General features: G+C 36.5%; 2 protein-coding genes and 1 long non-coding RNA gene across 4 annotated transcripts in view; 1 reads left to right on the forward strand and 2 right to left on the reverse strand.

Moving 5' to 3' along the window:
* Positions 1-9,900, forward strand: part of SoxN (SoxNeuro) — a 56,765-nt gene extending 46,865 nt beyond the window's left edge. Inside the window, exons 3-4 of one of the 2 annotated variants that reach the window (XR_892219.1) lie at positions 110-237; positions 8,837-9,900. Coding sequence is in view for 1 of the 2 variants with exons in the window: in XM_011305685.1 (XP_011303987.1) it covers positions 8,837-8,894 (58 nt within the window). In the remaining variant the exon portion in view is untranslated. The remainder of the gene's footprint in view (positions 1-109; positions 238-8,836) is intronic. The other variant, XM_011305685.1, reaches the window with a different exon arrangement.
* Positions 9,901-13,659: 3,759 nt separating this feature from the next.
* On the reverse strand, positions 13,660-14,191 carry LOC105267075 (uncharacterized). Its single transcript, XR_892220.1, has 3 exons — positions 14,084-14,191; positions 13,930-13,974; positions 13,660-13,835 (listed from the first exon to the last, which is right to left on the reverse strand). It is a non-coding gene; the product is annotated as an uncharacterized lncRNA (long non-coding RNA).
* A 1,271-nt stretch (positions 14,192-15,462) lies between these two features.
* On the reverse strand, positions 15,463-16,489 carry LOC105267076 (prisilkin-39-like). The gene is made up of 2 exons (XM_011305689.1): positions 16,368-16,489; positions 15,463-15,724 (listed from the first exon to the last, which is right to left on the reverse strand). Exons 1-2 carry the CDS (start codon positions 16,429-16,431, stop codon positions 15,531-15,533), a joined length of 258 nt encoding a protein of 85 aa, XP_011303991.1. The 5' UTR covers positions 16,432-16,489; the 3' UTR covers positions 15,463-15,530.
* Positions 16,490-19,730: the final 3,241 nt, after the last annotated feature.

Genomic DNA, 19,730 nt, shown 5'->3' on the forward strand with positions numbered 1-19,730 from the left:
CCATATGTATATTCAATAATTTTAATTGAATATTTATATCCATGTGTAAATCATTTGTAATGAGGAGTGAGAGGGTAAATTAATTAGTGGATTTTGTCTGCTGTTGCAGGGATTGGAGCGCGACGGGGAATGTTCGTGTACAAGAGTCCTGGCCCACGTGAGCGGCTTTCGCGCTCGCCAATAATCCACCATCACGGAGAAGGTGGATCGGAAATACTATGATTAATTTGCTGCACGGTGAGTTCCTCTCTGAAATTAGTGGCGAATCTTAAAAAATATTTTTCATATTTTCAATGATGATGGAGAAATGACGCGGCGCTTGAATCCTTATCGCAATATCGCGAGTGGAATTGGCGGAATGTGCAGGCTCATTCCAGGGAATTTCGAGTGATCAGGGACGACAGCAAAAACACCGCACCTCGAAACTGCGTGGATCTTCTTTGTTGTGACAGCTATGAAATTGAGGCCGATTGGCTTTTTGGCCATTAACCATTTTTTATATTTTCATTGCAATACCTTTTTCTTTTTCTCAACAATTTTTCAGCAATTGCCACTTTGTTAAAAATCGATATTTATCACGAAAAATTTACGTTATAGACAGCATTATTGACCGTAATTATGTCTGATATAAGAAATTTTGATCTGCATTCAAATATTTAAATGTTGAATGTTCGCGATTAAGTGGAACAACTCGATTCGAGTCAAACGCGACTTATCGATTTACGTATGGGCTCTGTCCATTTACGTGTCGGGTATAAAATGGATAAATAAAAACTGGAGGGGTGGGGGTGGGGAATTGATATAACCGAGATGCGGTGTTCCGTTGGGTGTGAGTTAATGTTGAGTCACTGCTTGTAACGAGCTTCGAGGTGGAGGATTCTGCGCCTCTTTGTAACGGACCCGCAATGCCGATCTTCTGATCGAGCTCAGACGTAAGGAATGACAGAAACCCGAGTGTTAAGCGTGAAGGGAAGGAGAAATTCTCGATGCAGGCGTGCATTTCTATTTTTTTACTCATCCTAATTGGCAGGTTTGATTATCAAACCCTTTGGGGGAATTTATTCACCGAATTCCACATCAATTCCGCGGTAAATGTCTTCGATTATTGGGGAAAATATAAATTACCGATCTTGTTGATTTGGATGATTTTTTTTTTCCAACCGACAGGGATCGAGAGGGAAAGACTCCAATAACACAAACTTGCGTGTTATATAGGTAACACCCGGAGCTCCCTTAATTACCGATTTTCCTCGGTCCACGTCACTTTTTAATTGACGCCAGAAATTGAACGGCTGCAGTGAGTCGTCAGGTTCTCGCAGAGTCATCTTCCGCGCAGGAAAAAAGAATATATACCGTAAATTTCACTTCTCCCGAATATCAACCACGTACACCCGTTCCATCCCTGTTCGATATTTAAAATAAATAGTATGATCCAGGGTAAAAAAAATTGTAATCGGAATATTTTTTCCAAATTTTCAAAAAATTTCTTGAACACTTTTCAAAAATTTTTTTTTTGAAACAAAAAAAAATTCAAAAATTCATTTCGGATTTTTTTTTTGAATTTTCTAGAAATTTTTGCGAATATATTTTTTTTCAATTATTCTTTTCTTATTTTTTTCATTTTTCAATATTCTCAAAAAAACGCCATCCAAATTACAAAAAAAAAATCCTATTTGAATTCTTGAAGAATTTTTCAAAACCTTTTCCAAAAATAAAATTTTTGCTTTCCGATTTTTTTCTGTTTCATAAAAAAAAAATTCTGAAAAATCTCCCAGAAATTTTTTGAAAATTAAAAAAAAAATATTCCGATTATATTTTTTTTTTACCTGGGATAGCAACCGGTCAAAAAATATATTCGGATATATTTAAACATTGTCAATGATGGAAAATAAATTTTATCCGTCATCGGCATAAACTAGCCGTCACATCTCGCGGTTCACCGAGCGCAAAATTTCATAACTCGTTTCTATCCTATGGGTTTGCCGGTGTCAGAGAAATTCTTGCATAATTCTTGTCCCGTGGGAAATATAATGGACGACTCACTCGGCAGGACATTGGTTCGTTTCATTGTTTTATATTCGTTTCCCTCTTCTACCTTTGGGACGCGTATATAATTCCCCTCATTCTCTGAACTACTGGATACCCACACCACAGTAAAACCCTTCGATTCAAAACTCCCTTACTCCGATAATAATTATTGGTGAAATGAACATCTGGTTGTGACGTAACTCAATGAATGTGAGAAATTGTACAAACCAATGTTTTTGAAGTTGACTAATTTTTTTCCACATCATCAACAAAACTAGACCAAGAGAACTAAATTATCACCTTTCGCGCTGATTACAATATAACAACATTTATTTATTGACTTGAATTAATTAATTAATTTTTTTTATCTGCCGGTATTGAGTACCTTCAAAAAATATATAATAAATAAACTCATCGAGATATTTTGAGACAGGTGAATTAAATGAGCTGCCATGCTCTTCTATAATTAGTGGAGACACCCCTAAACCACTGAAATCTCACCTCCAACCCCCGAGGAACCCCAAGTACATAAGCTCGAGCAATTAATTCGCTCCTCGAAGACATACTCTGAGAAACCACCGCAGTTACCCTATAACGAGTTTCCACGATGAAGCCAGGAGGAGAACTACTCTCCTCCTCGTGTACTAACGTGCAATCTCTCTGTGAAGTTCCATTTGGAGGGAAAAGGAAAGAAATAAGGAGAAAAGGCTGCCCGAGCACTTGAGAAATCCCTGACCCGACTAGTGAGAATTCTTTTGATCTCGACTAACCAAGGATTCATGCCAATTAGACATCATTGAGGGCTGGAATTTACCCCCGGGGAATTAACTTGCCTCCTTAACTAGGCGGATAATTTCAAACATCATCAAATATCATCCATAACGATAAACTTTTTTTTTACCCACCATTTATTAATTCATCGCCACTGTCCTCTTGTTTTTTTAATTTAGTCTGGAATATATCCAGTAGTTTTTATTGGGGTTCTGATTTTTCTGGTGTATGGGACGTAAATAAGCGGAAGGCTTGTGGAATGCGTGAAGGGTGTGGGGGGGGAGTGAGATAAAAGGGTTGTGGGGGGTTGGTCGATAGTCCAGTAGCGCCAATCGGGCAGAGAGCAGCCCTCTGGGGATTCACTCACCCTCAGACTCTGAAACACTCAGTGGGGGAGAATACTCGTTGTATGTACACTGCTGTACCACTATGTGGCAAGTGCAGAAAAGCCTAGAGAGCCCCTGGAGAAGCCGTTTCCTAGGTGACGGTCGAGAGGGCGCTTCACAGTTACAACCCACCCGCACCCGCCTCAGGGTCTTCCATAAAATGGTCGCCAAATTCATTTCAACTCCATCCATCAAAAAAATTCATCAAACGCAAATTGTTCATTATTATTTTTCTTTTCATTCGAATTGGAAGGACTTATCGTGAATCTTCAATGGAAAAATTTCAAATTGACTCCGGAAAATCGTCATTTTGTCCGGGCATTTTGTCCGGGAATTTTGTTCAGGCATTTTGTCCGGGAATTTTGTCCGGGAATTTTTTCCACGGGTGGAAATACCTGGAATCAAAATTCAAATTGAATTATTCAAATGTTTTGTTAAATATTCCAGAGGAAAAAAAGACAATTGAATCCACCTTCTTCCTTTCCCCATTTCTTGGTAGCTCTCGTCGTATATATTCCGCTACCCCCTGGGGTCTTAATTATGCGAGTCGTCGGGTCACGAGAAATTCAATTCGCGTCATTACACAGTTCTCCCTCAGAATACCTCGTGGGCTGACCAGCATTTGCCGTCCATTTTTTTAATTAATAGAGCGTACAACCGAGAGTCGCACGGAAATCTCCTCACCCTCTGGTAGGAAAGAGGGAAATATAGAGTAGTGAAATCCCAGTGAGTTTTAATGAGGATGAGCAAGATATAAACTCTCGCTTTTCTCATCCTGTATATACGCCATCCCATTTTTTTTTTCTCTTATTCGCATTCGAGTTTTTCCACATCCACCTTCCCACCCTCTCCCACCTCCCCTTCTTCTCTTGGTTTTTCATCCCCCCTGGTATTTCTACTTTTTTTTTACTCCACTCGAAAACGCGAGACACCGAAATACAAGGGAGAAAGTAATTTCTTTTCCCAGCAATTTTTAGTGCTCACCCCTCTTGGCGTTTTTCCTCTTAAACTCCTCGGGAATCTTACAGCACCCCAACATCCCTGGATTCTCATCGAGTAAATTTGTCGTGATGCCATTTTCAAATTAGTGGAAATAAAAAAGAAAAAAATTGTCCCGCGATACGCACAGAAAAAGTTGTACTTAAAATTCAAGATTTGAAACGGAATTTACGAGACTTCCGATCTGATAGTTTTCTCTGTGTATAGCATGTGTTAAAGGAGAGATATTTTTCAATTCAACAAAATCACGTGACGAAGTTACTAGAAGCAAATGGCGAATAATGAAATGCTCATGAATCATTAAATTATCAAGAAATTCTGTTCTAAAAATTCTAAGAGAATTTCAGCCTTTCACTTCTTATCAGCACGTGAAGAAAGGAAATGATTGGATTGTCTGAATACAATTCTTTCAGCGACAATTACTTTATACCTCTATCCTCCATATTTCTGAAACCATTCTATTTAATTTCATCACGTTCTTCACTTTTTCCTTTCATCACGATTTATTACTCATAATTTCACTGGAATTCTTGTCAACGTCATGATTACACTGATTTTAAAAAATAAAAATTCTCACCACCTATCATCTTAATACCGCCGCGATTTAATAAAAAAAAAGTGTCAACAAAACCTCGATTCCACCCCACACACCCTTTGATGTTCTCCACGCACTCATACCCATGGGTAATCCACAAACCCTCACCTCCCTCCACAATCATTCCTCGGAACAATGAACAATATCGCCTTCTCCATCGGGACACGATGTCCTTCGGGATCCTCCAAAGATAATCAAAACAAACCCATACCCATCCCCATACCCATGCCGAAAACAAAACCCTTAAAAAAAAAAACAAAAAAACAACAGAGTGGAAGTCTCGCGTCCGCGCTGCGCACATCTTCATTTCCAATGAAGAAAAAATAAAAAAAAAAAAACCTGTAGAAGACATTTAGCGAACAGTTCAGTTCAGTTCAACGCAGCTCAGTTTCATCTTTTCCCTTGTCCTCAAGGGCAGAATGTGGGAGGGGATAACGCCGGTTTTCATTACTCTAAGAGCCGATTGCATTTTTTACGTTTGTCCCTTCGGTGGAAGGAGAGCCTCACGGGGGTGGTTTCAATCTCGGGTGAGGTCGTGGCCATCTAATCACACGAATCCTTGCAATCAGATCCTGGTCGGACAATCCCAGCTCAGCCAGTACATCCCTCTCCCACCGGGGGGTAAAATCCTCTAGCCTTTTCTATCGGTCTGATCCGAACCTTTATTCTGTAAGGGTGAAGGGACGTCGATGACATCCTCCGTTCATTTTTTTTTTCTCTTCTTTTTATCTTCTATTTTTTGTCATTGAGCTAGCGAGGGGGGCATGTCTCCCTTCTTACTTTGGGTGACTGATCTGTCAAGGCAATGACCAAATTGCCCATTGGGAAAATCACTGGGTTATCGCCTAATTGATTCCCGATTGAAAATTATCATCGCCTTCAGGATTTTTTTCATGTTGTTCAGCTTCTAATGCTTTTTATGACAATTAGTTTAAGATGTTTTGTGCTGCGTATTCAGTTCACGTTTTAAAATTCAAAATAAAAGCTTTTCGCGGCCCGGGTAAAAAAAATTGTAATCGGAACATTTTTTTCCAATTTTTCAAAAAAATTCTGGAACACTTTTCAGAACATTTTTTTTTTTAAACAAAAAAAATCGGGAAGCAATGGGATTTTTGGGGAATGTTTTGAAACATTTTACAAAAAATTGGTTCGGAAATTTTTTTTTATAAGTTTCTAGAAATTTTCGCAAATATAATTTTTTTTTAATTATACTGTCGTTTTCTTACTTTTTAAAATTTTTCAATATTCTCAAAAAATACGCCATCTAAATAATAAGAAAAAAATTCCTATTTAAATTTTTGAAAAATTTTTTGAAATAAAATTATTTTGTCTTCCGATTTTTTTTTGTTTCATAAAAAAAAATTCTGAAAATTTTTCCCGAAATTTTTTGAAAATTTGAAAAAAATATTCCGATTACAATTTTTTTTACCCGGGGGGCTTACGATTACGATTGGTAACTTTTGAATTTCACAAGACACTCTTAAATTTAGAATAGATTTTTCCCTAGATTGGATAATTATTTCAATTGATTCATGACCCGTTGATTTTTTTTTTGTCAATTACGAGATGACCTCATGCCTTTGATGTAGTAAAAAGGGGATTATGGCAATGTTCTCGCGTTATCTGGGAGGTTCGGTGGTGTTGCTTGGCAGTGGCACTTTCGTTTTCGTAGTTTTCATTTTCGTCAGGAAGCCCTAGCAGTGGTGAAGCCCTACAGAACGCCAAGTTGGAGGAACAATGATCACAGCGGGTGGTTGTAAGGGCGTTGATTGTTTCACGGTTGTTGGCTGATCTCACTTTAAATTAAATACCACCAAAAAAAAAAAAAGGGAAGATAATTGTAAATAATGGGAAACAAAACTCCAACTTTCTATAATCAGGGTTAACAAATATTTTGACAAACACAAACAAATAAATTTAATAATTCCACATGGCCTCAGCCATCATTATAATAACAACTATATTTGTCCATTATTTATTGAATTAATAAAATTTTTATATATAAAATATTGTAAACTCTTAGATGAAGAGAACTGGAATAGTGGAGAAAGAGAAAGAGAAAGAAAACGAAAAAGAGATCTATAGAGATCGCACCGGGACTTGCAATTTGTTGCGAGATGGTATCTTCAAAGTGGCTCTTCATCCTCGTCGAGGAAAAAGGAGTAGAGGAAGTGGGTATAGGGGGATGGCACTCGAGAGAACCTGTGCATCGTGAAACGGCAATGGATAGGGAATGGGTATAACTCCCGGGCATCTGTGCCAAGGGAATGGTGTATACCCGAGAAGGACAGAGGTAGGAAAGGACAAAATGCCGCGAGGTGGAATGGGGCGGGTGGTAAATGGCAGATTCGAGACGTAAGTCTCGTCTCAATCCAACCAGTCGACGAGACGCTTTAGCGACTTTACTCCATCGTAATCAGAGACTCCCTGGCAAGGACATGAACTCGATGGCTCCCGTCTCTTATTCCTTTATCTCCTCTCCAACTCCATTCACCATCGATGTGACAACAAATTTATTGTCATTGACGATCAGTCCTGATCCTGAGATGAATGATGATCACCATCCCTGTGAATTAATTATCTCACAATATGACGATTGATTGATTTTTGATTGATTGATTTCAACTTGATGAGCCGAAATTGTTATTCGAAATTTTTTTAAATGAAGATGTTATCTGGCTCATCCTCATCGCGGGTTAATCTATAAACCTTCAGTCTTGGGTTAAATTGAAATAAATAAAAATCGCATGGATGGTATAACCAGGTACATGGCGAAGATAATAAATCCTTAATACAGATCGGCACGCGATCCCCGGCTCGTTAGGGTGATGCATAGCGGATCGAGGTTTCCCGGGGTGTGTATACGGTAGCATCTACTGGGGATATCATTTTGGTCATCCAGTACCTACAGGGAAGTCATAACACCTACACGTATGGTGCATGGGAGGTTCGGTGGACCCCAGTTTAACGGAGAGATCGCAGATAGAGGTTGATATTAATTGTGGGCATTGGTGTGAGATGCCGCAACTGGTGTTCTCCTCAGCTTCTGAATGTCCTGGGTATAAACTAACGGTTGATAGCGCGTATGAATGTGCTTCTTGGCTTACACGGGGTGACATCCATCTTCACCACTGTATTTTTATCGCCAATTGATCAATAACCTCGAATCAATTATTCATGATTCTCATTTTTCAAGGATTATCATCAATTTTCAATCAATTTCTCATCTCCATTCCGAGTGGCAATCCCCTGAATTTATGTGGATCTCAATCAAATCAATTAAAATCAGCGGAGAAAAAAATAATGGATCCTACCATTTTGATGAGACTGAAAAATTTTTTGTTAAAACGTTTGAATTTTTATTTGAATTTCCTCGGGATTATTCACTCTCGTGATTTAATCTGGTGCTTGGCGTTATTAATTATGGGATTAATAAAGCGTTTTAACCTTCAGGAATCATTCTAGATTACATTCTTCACTCGTTCGATGTAATATTTTTTTTTTTTTAATGTGTAATTTTGCTGCGGGGATATGAGTGAAACAACGCTGTAGGTAGCAACTGAGTTGGAAGGCATAACAGGGTGGACGTTTAACATATGACAGCTACCAGTGTTATTAATGCACCAGTAGAGGTAACGCGTTGGAGTCAGTTTCTACGGGGCCATGTACATGAACGTAAGGTGTTAGTGTGATGACCACCCGCGGGCCCTCTCTTAGGCCCACCTTCCAGGGGCACTTCTTCTCTCCACATACGCGTTTTGAATCCAGACGGTAACACGAGACTCGGAAATGCATCCGAGAGTCACATATCTAGCTGCAGCGAGCTATCCCAAGCCAACGAGTTATGGCTTCCTGCTGTACGTCGTCCTCTGGGACTAGGTGGGACTCATTAATGCTAAACCCCTCGAAATTTTTACCGTTTTTATTTATTTTCAGGTACCATCAGCATTCAGCTATTCATTCTAGTTGTCATAATTTTCAACTTATCCTTTGCTCCCCTTTTTTTTAACATTTTAAAAATATTTCATGGGAATTTCTTGTTTTTTTATGATTTCAGGTATCACTACACGGAAAAATACGCGCGCCATTACCCCTTGCGCTCACCGCCGCCATAAGCAGCATTCAAGGATCATGAGGACCCATCGTAAAAAATACTGCCTCCTACGCAAACCGAGACGGTTCCTCTCGGTCAAGACGTCATCGTTCAACCCACTCCGTACCACACACCAAACAAGCCCACCTCAACGTTGATTAACTTGTAAATAATTAAACCACAACGGATGACAAAGTAATTACGAACGCAGTGAGTCCAACGCCGTTTTGTGTATACGGTTTTAAATTTTAAATATAAATAAAGGCGTTGACGTTTGATAATTATTGCAATCATCTTTATCATCACAATTATTAATGAATTAATTAATAACGAATTATCACTGTATTATAAATAACTTGGCGAGTTTCGTTGAGCATTTCACGAGCGTTATGAATTTCGTAGAAATTTTTGAATTGAGTGAGTGATGAGAGTCGTTTCTGGAATATGAAATTTCAGTTAATAATGAATGAATGAATTTCATGGAAAATATTTTTTGTGATTCAAAAACATTTTTGAACTGCGAATAGTAGTTTTTCTTTTTTTTTTTAATCATTTATTCTCCGATATCTGCGTGCATGCGTGGCGACACTGAGACGCAGCACTTCCGGAAAATATAATTTTTTTTATTTCTGGAACCTGTGAACGGATGCACCTGACTCGTATGTTCGAGAAGGTGAAATGCACCAGGCTAATTTATTTTCATTTGATTTTTGGAACTGAAAGGAGGGGGTGGGTAAAGGCGGCTCGTTAATTATTCCATGGGTCGAGTTCTTACGCTCCCGGAATACGCGTCGCGTGCGTTTGTACATATAGAATGATTTTTTTTTCTTGTTAACTTTTTTTTTTCCATGCGTGCGCCCATGGAATCGAAGAAGGGAGGAAGATCCAACACAAGTGTATGCGCATGATCGTTATCGTTTTGCGTGGGGGCACAGCGTGAGTCTCATTCGAGAACACCCACGCGTCTGCCCAGAGAGATATACCTACCCATGGGAAATGGTGGGGACAATTAATGAAAAAAAAAAAAATAAAACAATGAAGAAGAAAAAGATTTTTCATCTGAAAATCCGATTTTCTCCAGCACAACTCCTTCATTTTGTTTTGGGAGATGTTTCATAAAAAGGAAATTATGTCTGTTATAATCTGATGGGATTTTTTTTTCCGGGAATTATTCGTGGAAAATGGTATTTTCTATTCTCTGAGCGTACAGGTGTCTTCCAGGTTTCAGGATAAAATACTGTACGATATTTCGACATTGTAAATACGTGATAGACTCACCGGAAGTTGAATTAAAAAAGGGGAGCAAGGAATAGATGCGTCTCTGGTAGTCAGTAACATTTGATTCGATTGTATGAATTATTTGAGATAATTGGGTGAATTATTGTCGATGAATAAACGGTGGATGTAGTTAATAAATATGAGTATTCATTTCACCCTTCAATTACGAGTACTATCATTAAAAATATCTAATACATTAATAACAGGTTTGAATCTTTCCTATCCCTGATTTATTCTTCTATGAAATCGAGGATTAAATGGAAATGTCAATTAAGATTTAACAGGGTAATAAATAGTCTTCGAAATTATGAGGAGATTATGCAATTTGTTTTACAGTAAATAACGGCTTGTTTTTTTTTTTAATAATTTTTTTTCGGCGGGGTGTAATGGTGGAGTGAACAAAATTAAGTTATGCTGGAGGGAGAGATTGGCCGATCGACAGATTGGATGGAGATTTGAACTTGGCGCGAAGGGGTTAAGAATGTACCTTTTTGGAGCTTCATGGAGCTCATCCAGGTGTCTAAGATGATGTTGGAGATAACAGCGGTTATTCCTTCATGCCGAGACTTGAGACAGAGTGAGTCTTATATATCTTGCTTTTAGGTCGATCCCACTGTACGCAACGACTTTCGTATCTTGTTCCTCTGCACATCAGCTCAGGTAATATCAACTCAGGCTATATAGGTTGGACCCACTCTGACAAGCCGCACGTCATTACATGATGACTTGACTGTATCGTTACACCGTCCACTCCAACATGAAAAAATTGGAAAATTTGAAAAATACCTCAAGGAAATTTGAATAATTTTTTTTATCATTTAGATGGCGTGTTTTTTGAGAATATTGAGAAATAAAAAAAGTAAGGAAACAATAGGATGATTAAAAGAAAAAATTGTATGCAAAAATTTCTGGAAAATTATTTAAAAAATTTTCAGATACAAATTTTAAAAAATTCTTCAAAACATTTCGGGAGATTTCACAAAAATAAAATTGGTTTCTTTCCTGATTTTTTTTTCAAAGAAAAATTTTGGGAAATGTTTTCGAGAAATGTTTTGAAAGTTTGGAAAAAATATTCCGATTACAATTTTTTATTAATTCAAAAAAATGTGGTGAATATGCAGAAAATATTGTTTTCCAAATGCCATCATTGCCGGGGAAAATTCATTTATCCAAATGGCTGAAAAAATGTCTAACCAAGTGTTAAAATCATGCCGCAAAAAATGTGGAATAATTTAAAAAAAGAGACCGATGATTGAGGAGAAGAAACCAGCAATTTCCGAATTAGAAACAGTCACGAAGCCTCCGAGACTGCGGGTCGTCTCTTACCTCGGAATGCATCTCCCCCCATGACTCTTGATCATTTTTTTTCCATGTCGAACTGCACCAGAGAAACGAGTTTCTACGAATAGTGCGGAGTCATCGGCTACCTGGTTGATTCCTAAAGAAGGCGAGTATAAATGGGCAACCAACCAAGGTGCGAAAAAGCCAACGAGTTACCGACCAATCAGTGAATTCCAATTATTTGAAACATTAACGAGCATTTTCAACTCATCCCCAAAGAGGGTAATACTAATGCATGTAATTATTCCATCTCAACGTGAAAAAAAAAATCTTTCCAAGGCCATTACACACGTTGTGTCAAGTATTCTCAGACATCTAGCCCAAAGCCCCTAATATTATAGCATAAAAGTATAAAAACTATAAAAATCTTTAAAAAAATGAGGATGAAAAGAAAACGCCTTCATAAATGGTGCGTGGGAGGAGCAAGTGGCACAGCAGAGAAAAGGGGGTGGGATGAGTGAGGGTGATAAAAGGGGCTAGTGAAGAAAATTCTCTTTTGCGATGGAAAGAGCCCGGAGCTACTAATTAATTACTGTGATTAATCAGAAAAGTTAGTAATTAGAAAGTTCCTTCGGAGAAATTAAAATGGCGGCGAAGAGTGACGGTAACAGTGGCGAGGGGTTGAAGGGTGGAACACCCCTGAGGGATCTCCTTGAGCCAAAGTATAGAGTAACTTTTGGAATTGGGGAAGAGAGAGATGCAGACCCGCCACCGTCGACAGGCGCAACATTGGAGTTTTCCGATAAACTCATTAATTAAGGAAAAATTGGGTCCTGGAGGTGGGGCATGGTAGAGGTTATACCCTGGAGTAGTTAAGAAGAAAGTGAAAAGTTCAGGCGAAGAATTTTCAAACTTCAGGAAATTGTTATTTCAGATTTTTCTTGCCACTGAAACCACAAGTTTTTCGGGTAATAAAAACAAATGGTAGGAAATATTTTGTTGCTTTATTGTTATTATTGTTGTTGTTGTTATTATTTTTGTCGCCCTTTGGGCACGCGATCGGCTCCTGGGGCATTGTTTCTCCATCCGAACGGATGCTGATGGGAGAGAGGACGATTTAGTCACGCAACACACGTAAACATCCCTCCAGAGGACCAAACGTTTCACCATTTTTTCTGGATCACATGCCAATGGAAAAAGACAACGAGGGAACCATTTTTTAAATAATTGCGGGCCTGGTTTTCCAATGGATAATATGCATTGAATGCTGGAATTAATAAAACTATATGCCCGGGTAAAAAAAATTGTAATCGGAATATTTTTTCCGAATTTTCAAAAAATTTCTGGAAAACTTTTCAGAATTTTTTTTATGAAACAAAAAAAAATCGGAGATCAAAACAATTTTATTTTCAGAAAAGGTTTTGATGAATTTTTCAAAAATTTAAATAGGAATTTTTTTAATATTTTAGATGGCGTATTTTTTGAGAATATTGAAAAATGAAAAAGTAAGAAAACCACGGGATAATTTGAAAAAAATTATAGTCGTAAAAATTTCTAGAAAATTACAAAAAGAAATTTCCGAAACAAAATATTCGAAAAAATAATTCGAAACATATTCCGATTACAATTTTTTTTAACCCGAGTACGTACCTACTGAGAAAAAATAAATATCTAAAATTGAAGTATTGACATCCATACTTTTCCAATTCAAATATGAATATAAAAGTAAATAAAGGTGAGAAAGAAATTCTGATATGAACCGAAGTGTAAAGTTTCGAGAATTTTTTTCAACACTCTCAGTCGATTCCTCCTGACTGAATCTCCATGAGTTTTTCACACTCTCCGAGATGTATAAAACAGGGTAAAAATGCGATGTAGAAATTAGTGAGAGGGAGAAAAAGAAAAAAAAAAAGGAGAAATAACACAGGAGTCAGCGAGGTGAGATGTAAATGCGTGTGAAGCGAGGCTGTGCAGTTGGTCGAACCTGATAGTAACGTATCCACTCGGGCCAGGCAGTTTCACCCCCTTCCCACCCACCATTTTCCCGTACCTTGACGCGACATTTTCATTTGCAACAAACACGAAGTAGTTACGTTACTCCCATTCCACTGTTCTCTTCTCTGCAGCTCAATTTTTTCTCTGCGCTTTTTTTTTCAATGAAATTTGTTGTCATAGACGGTTCACTGGGTGCACCGAGGCACGCACCACTAAAGACACCTAAATATTGCTCCCGTTTTCCACAACTATTTATTCAATATTGAAATTCCTTTATTTATTTATATTATCGTTTCCAAGTCCAGATCATTTGAATAATGTAATTTATTTAATCATTTCGAGAGATGTCAAGAGATTTCTCTGGAGAAAATATACAGGTGCTGTCTTTATTTTCCCATCATGCCTCGCCCTGCAGAATAATTCAAAAATGTAAATACCTATTGCACCAGCAGACCAATGACTGGACATCAAATAATTCTTATGAATTAACTGATTGTACTCACTGTAATTTCCTCTAATCATTCCGCCACGGCCACCCATGCCTCTTACTATCACAAAAAAAATCATTTTATTTTTCATTCAAGCACTTGCAAATTGTGTTAGGCATTATCTGATAGGAAATTAGAACAGATACTATCGTTATTTATGCAAACTTACTTTGACCTTGAGCGGCGAGAACTACTGCGATGAGCAAAACCATGAAAGTTTGCAGAAACTTCATATTTCTTTGACAGTCTCAGAGAAACTGGCGGGTAATGAACGTCGGTGCTTTTATTATAGTCGAATGGATCGAATTATTTATCGTGATAGGCAAATAATCGATCACTCTTCTAGTAATTTCTTATTTCTACAGAATTGCGTATTTTTCCGTCATTAACAGGTTCTCATTAACTCGACACCGAGAAAATATCGTACATATCATGTTTACCTGGGTAAAAAAAAATTGTAATCGGAATATTTTTTCCAAATTTGCAAAAAATTTCGAGAAAACTTTTCAGAACATTTTTTTTATGAAACAGAAAAAAATTGGGAAGTAATTTTATTTTTGGAAATGGTTTTGAAAAATTTTTCAAAAATGTAAATAGGAAATTTTTTTGTATAATTTAGATCGCGTATTTTTTGAGGATATTGAAAAATCAAAAAATAAAAAAAATTATATTCGCAAAAATTTCTAGAAAATTATAAAAAAAAATTCCGAAACGAATTTTTGAAAAATTTTTGAAAACATTTCCCAAAAATACAATTGTTTTGTCTCCCGATTTTTTTTTGTTTCAAAGAAAAAATTCTGAAATGTTTTCCAGAAATTTTTTGAATATTTGGAAAAAATATTCTGGTAGTGCGGTAAGAATTTTCTCGTGTACGCAATATTTTTATGTATATTTTCGTTTTCCCGTGGGACATGAACTTCAGAACTGAAGACGTCTGAATCCATCGCAGTCCGACCAGGAATCTCTCTTTGCCTCCAGTTTCAGAAATTGCAATAATTCAAGAAAAGAAAAGATTTGCGAACTGCAACTCACGTTAAGCTTGAGCTCCAGGAATAACTACGAATATCCATACAAACAAACTTTGGAGGAACTTCTGTACTTCAATAACTGCAGGACAACTGCGCAGAAATGCTCAAGTTTTCCTTCATTTCTAAGACTGAGTATATTTCGCATGGAAAACTCACACCAATACGAATCAGAATTAACCTTACGATAAACACGATAGTTAAAAAACGAGATTGAGAACGTAATTTACTTATTTAAATTGTTTATCTCGTACATTACGATTTTGGAAACGTAAATTACGAGTTAAACCCCCGTAAATTACGTAATTACGTCCAGAAATTCCATAAATTACGATTTTTATGTGGTAAATTACGAGGTCGATCCCGTAATTTACGCTTCCTTTTTCGTGATCCCGATTGATGATCGATGATGACGATCACGTAAAATCTGTGATTGGGATTGTAAATGATACACAAGAAAAAATTTATTGGGAAAAATCAAATCTTTAAGTTTGAGAATATTTTGGTTTATATTCGAATCAATTTGTTTTATCAATGCATAATTAGTTTCTTTGAATTATTTCATAGGCTGACTGAATTATATTTGAAAATTCAAAGCATTAGAGTGAAACTGGGACTTCCTGCTATCCCAGGCACTCCGTAACCCTCTCCATAACCATTTCTGCCATTTTGAGTGCCATGTTCATAATCTCGTTCATATGGATTTCTGTTGTATCCGTAATCATTCCCTCTGTATCCTCCGACCTGTCCATATCCATTTCCCTCATATCCGGCACGACCATATCCTAAAATAATCTCGTAATTACAATAATTAATGCACTGAGAGGACAATCTAAGATACCGTGAAATGTTTTATTAAAAACTGCCGATTATCCGGGTAAAAAAAATGTAATCGGAATTTGTTTTCCAAATTTTCAAAACATTTCTGGAAAACTTTCCGGAAAATTTTTCTTTTTTAACAAAAAATATCGGGAAACAAAACAATTTTTTTTTTGAAAATGTTTGGAAAAATTTTCAAAAATTTGGTTCGGAAATTTTTTTAAATAATTTTCTAAAAATTTTTGCGAATATCATTTTTTCTTTTAATTATACTGTTGCTTTCTTACTTTTCTGATTTTTCAATATTCTCAAAAAATACGCCATTTAAATGATAAAAAAAAAATTCTATTCAAATTTTTGGAAAATTTTTCAAAACCTCTCCCAAAAAAATAATTATTTTGTTATCCGATTTTTTTTTGTTTCACAAAAGAAATATTCTGAAAAGTTTTCCCGAAAATGTTTGAAAATTTGGAAAAAATATTCCGATTACAATTTTTTTTTACCCGGGTAGTGACAGATTAAATTAATTAATGGAAACGAGTCAGCCCCAGGTGAGATTCCAATCGAAAATTTTTTTCCCCGTATTACACAATTTCTTCGTCAAATTACCTTGACTCTGGACAGCGGCGACTAGTGCCGCAGCAATTATGAAAATCATGAGAAGCGGCTTCATCCTTCTCTCTCGTATACTCCTCTCGAAATTGTAAATTCGACGTTAATGATACGATCAGAACTGCGGAAAAACCAAATATTTTCATTCTTTTATACACTAGGTAATTATCATCATTATTTTCCATCGCAACGCACAAATTGCAGTAATGAGGAGTTTTAATTTTCTCCTTTCAGGAAGTCTCCATTCAATGTCACACAATTGGCTGCAATAATTACTTGTATTTTCCAAGAGATTCGTAAACATCATTATTTCAAGAAAACAAATCCTCTTACAATCCCCATTATATTTCCATGTGTCTCTACCATTTTTTTTCAACAGATTAATCAATCCTATTATCCAGTTAATCCTATTTATTTTTTTTATTGTTGTACCTGAAATTTTCGGGGATAATTGATTTTATTGAATCACAAGATCTGTCTCTTCTTCTGGTCTGTCTTTCCATCAGGTAACCTTGATCGTAACTATATATCTATTAACGTGGCCATCATCATAGTATCCATCATGATATATCCGGTGTATCCGGCCCCATCGCCATGTCCATTGTTGACAACTCTAATAAGACATCTAAATATTTCCCTGATGAGAATGGCTGATGACTTTTATTGACATCAGTGCAGCACAAAAAATCCTCTGATTGTTGGTGAGTACTGATCGATCAGAATGAATGGGACTCATTGTCAACGAGATTGACGAGGAGTAGTAATTTTTTATCACCATATCACCCCATTATTTTTAACCCTCGAAGTGGACCCCTGTTTTTTTTTAAAAGGTCGGATGTATTCTCGATATCTGGAGAATCTGCCATCCCCTATTCTGAGAAGGCTGCACCCTCCTGACCACAAATTGAAATTCTTAGTCGTCCGCAGAATCTCGAGATTTCATTATTTCATTCGTTCACTATATCCCGTACTCCATCCATCACTCGTTCCCCTGGAATTTCTCCAGGAGAAATTCAGAGACAAATATTCGATAAACAGTGCATATAGAAAAAAATAATATAGACTCATTATTGATTGAATATATTTTCGTAATGTGTTGTTGATGGAGGGAGGGATGGGGTGGGAAGGGGAGGGATGGGGTGGGAAGGGGAGGGAAAGGGAGGGGAGGGAAAGGGAGGGGAGGGCAGATGGAGAATGGTGTACACCCCAATACATCATCGTGATTTCATCGAATGGGGGAAGGACGTCTCTCCTTTTGCTCGAAGATCTTTTAATTTGAGGCCAAATTCCTCTCGAGGGGAACCGCACAAGTGCGCTTGAGGATTGTTCGATGTCGGATGGTGGTTACAAGAGGGTGGGGCTTTAAACCACAGTCTCAGGATATTCGAAAAAACACCCCTCCAATCTAGTGACACGTACATCCACTCTGAATCTGTTTTAGGGTACAAGCGTGTGCTGTATAAATCATTCGAGAAATGTGGATTGTTCGGGGTAGAATTAATAGAAGCACTTTGATAAATAGACTGAGACACGTATATATTAAAAAATTCCGGACATTGACGATTTGAAAATGATTAATATAACACGCCACTGAAAATCATTACATTTTTTTTTTGGTGAGGGATTTTTTTTATTTGGGCCCTAGGGTTTTGATAGCCGGGTAAAAAAAAATTGGAATCAAAATATTTTTTCCAAATTTTCAAAAAATTTCTGGAAATGTTTGGAAAATTTTTTTTTATCATTTTTTGTAAATTATTACGAATATAATGTTTTCTTTTAATTATACTATTGTTTTCTTATTTTTTTGATTTTTCAATATTCTCAAAAAATACGCCATCGAAATTATAAGGAAAATTTTCCTATTCAAATTTTTGAAAAATTTTTCAAAACCTTTCCCAAAAATAAAATTGTTTTGTTTTTCGATTTTTTGTTGTTTCATAAAAAAAATTTCCAGATGTTTTGAAAATTTGGAAAATATATTTCGATTACATTTTTTTTCCCCGTGACACCACAAGAAATCTTTCTATTTTTTTGGGCCTTTTTTGTGTAATGGATTTTTTTACTTGAGCCTTACGTTTTTTGGATATATATTTTCACAAATTTTTAAAGGTCAGTCGCTTCCTCAGGTGCCAATGCGCGATTTATTTTTAATTAATTTTTATTAGGCCCTGTGGCAGTTCAGTTTTATACAGTCCCGGCAAAAAGGCTTGTGCTAGTAAAAATGATTAACCGACTTTTTAATGGATTTGAACGACTAAATTCGTTCGCCGATGAAACAGCAGGGGTTCTGTTAAGAATGCATGATGCACACCTGTGCAATGAATTCCGTTGAAACATGCAAATTCTCAGGGCGAGAGAACACGCGATATTATAACGTCTGAGAATTTATCCAGACGAGCACTGACCAGTCTATATATTTATCGCTTATTTTTAGGACAATTATTTTCCGGTCCCAGCATTCCACTTCGCTCTGAAGAAAAAAATAAATTGTAATCTGAATATTTTTTCCGAATTTTCAAAAAATTCCGGGAAAACTCTTCACAAATTTTCCCTATGAAAAAAAAATCGGAAAACAGAACTATTTTATTTTTGGGAAAAGTTTTGAAAAATTAAAAAAAATTTAAATAGGGAATTTTTTTTTATAATGTAGATCGCGTATTTTTTGAGAATATTGAAAAATCAAAAAAATAAGAAAACAACAGTATAATTTAAAAAAAAAATGATATTCGCAAAAATTTCTAAAAAATTTTTCAAAAAATTTCCCAAAAATAAAATTTTTTTGTTTCCCAATTTTTTGTTTCAAAAGAAATATTTTCCAAAAAGTTTTCCAAAAAGTTTTCCAGAAATATTTTGAAAATTGATAAAAAATATTCCGATTACAATTTTTTTTTAACCCGGAGCTTTTCTCCTTTATTCTTAGCACTCGATAAAAAAACGGAAAATCCACTTAAAAAATAATATGACATAATCCCTTCCTGACTTGACAAAACTATCTAATCAGATTCAATAGACTGATTTTATCACCCCCGTTTATGCAAATATTTTGCAAATCCCCATAATTTTCCTGGTCAGCAGTTGCGCCGCGGGTTGTCAGCGAAAAGAATGAAATGCGATAAAAAAGTAAATAATAGTCGACGAAGTGCGGCACATAGGTGGGCCCTTTAAGGACTGAAGGGATGGAGAAGATATAAAATAAAATGGGCGATGCAACAAGCAGCCGAAAAATATAGAGGCGTATCGCCTTTTTGCACCTTCTTGCAACTCGCCACACACGATTGCCTCAGGCCACGTTCTCGCCACGTGGTGCGTATAATATTCCACCGTAAAACTTCATCCTTTTCTCCAGAACTTGAGACATGT

This window comes from Fopius arisanus, unplaced genomic scaffold (genome assembly GCF_000806365.1).
Source record: "Fopius arisanus strain USDA-PBARC FA_bdor unplaced genomic scaffold, ASM80636v1 scaffold00044, whole genome shotgun sequence".
Taxonomy (NCBI): domain Eukaryota; kingdom Metazoa; phylum Arthropoda; class Insecta; order Hymenoptera; family Braconidae; genus Fopius; species Fopius arisanus.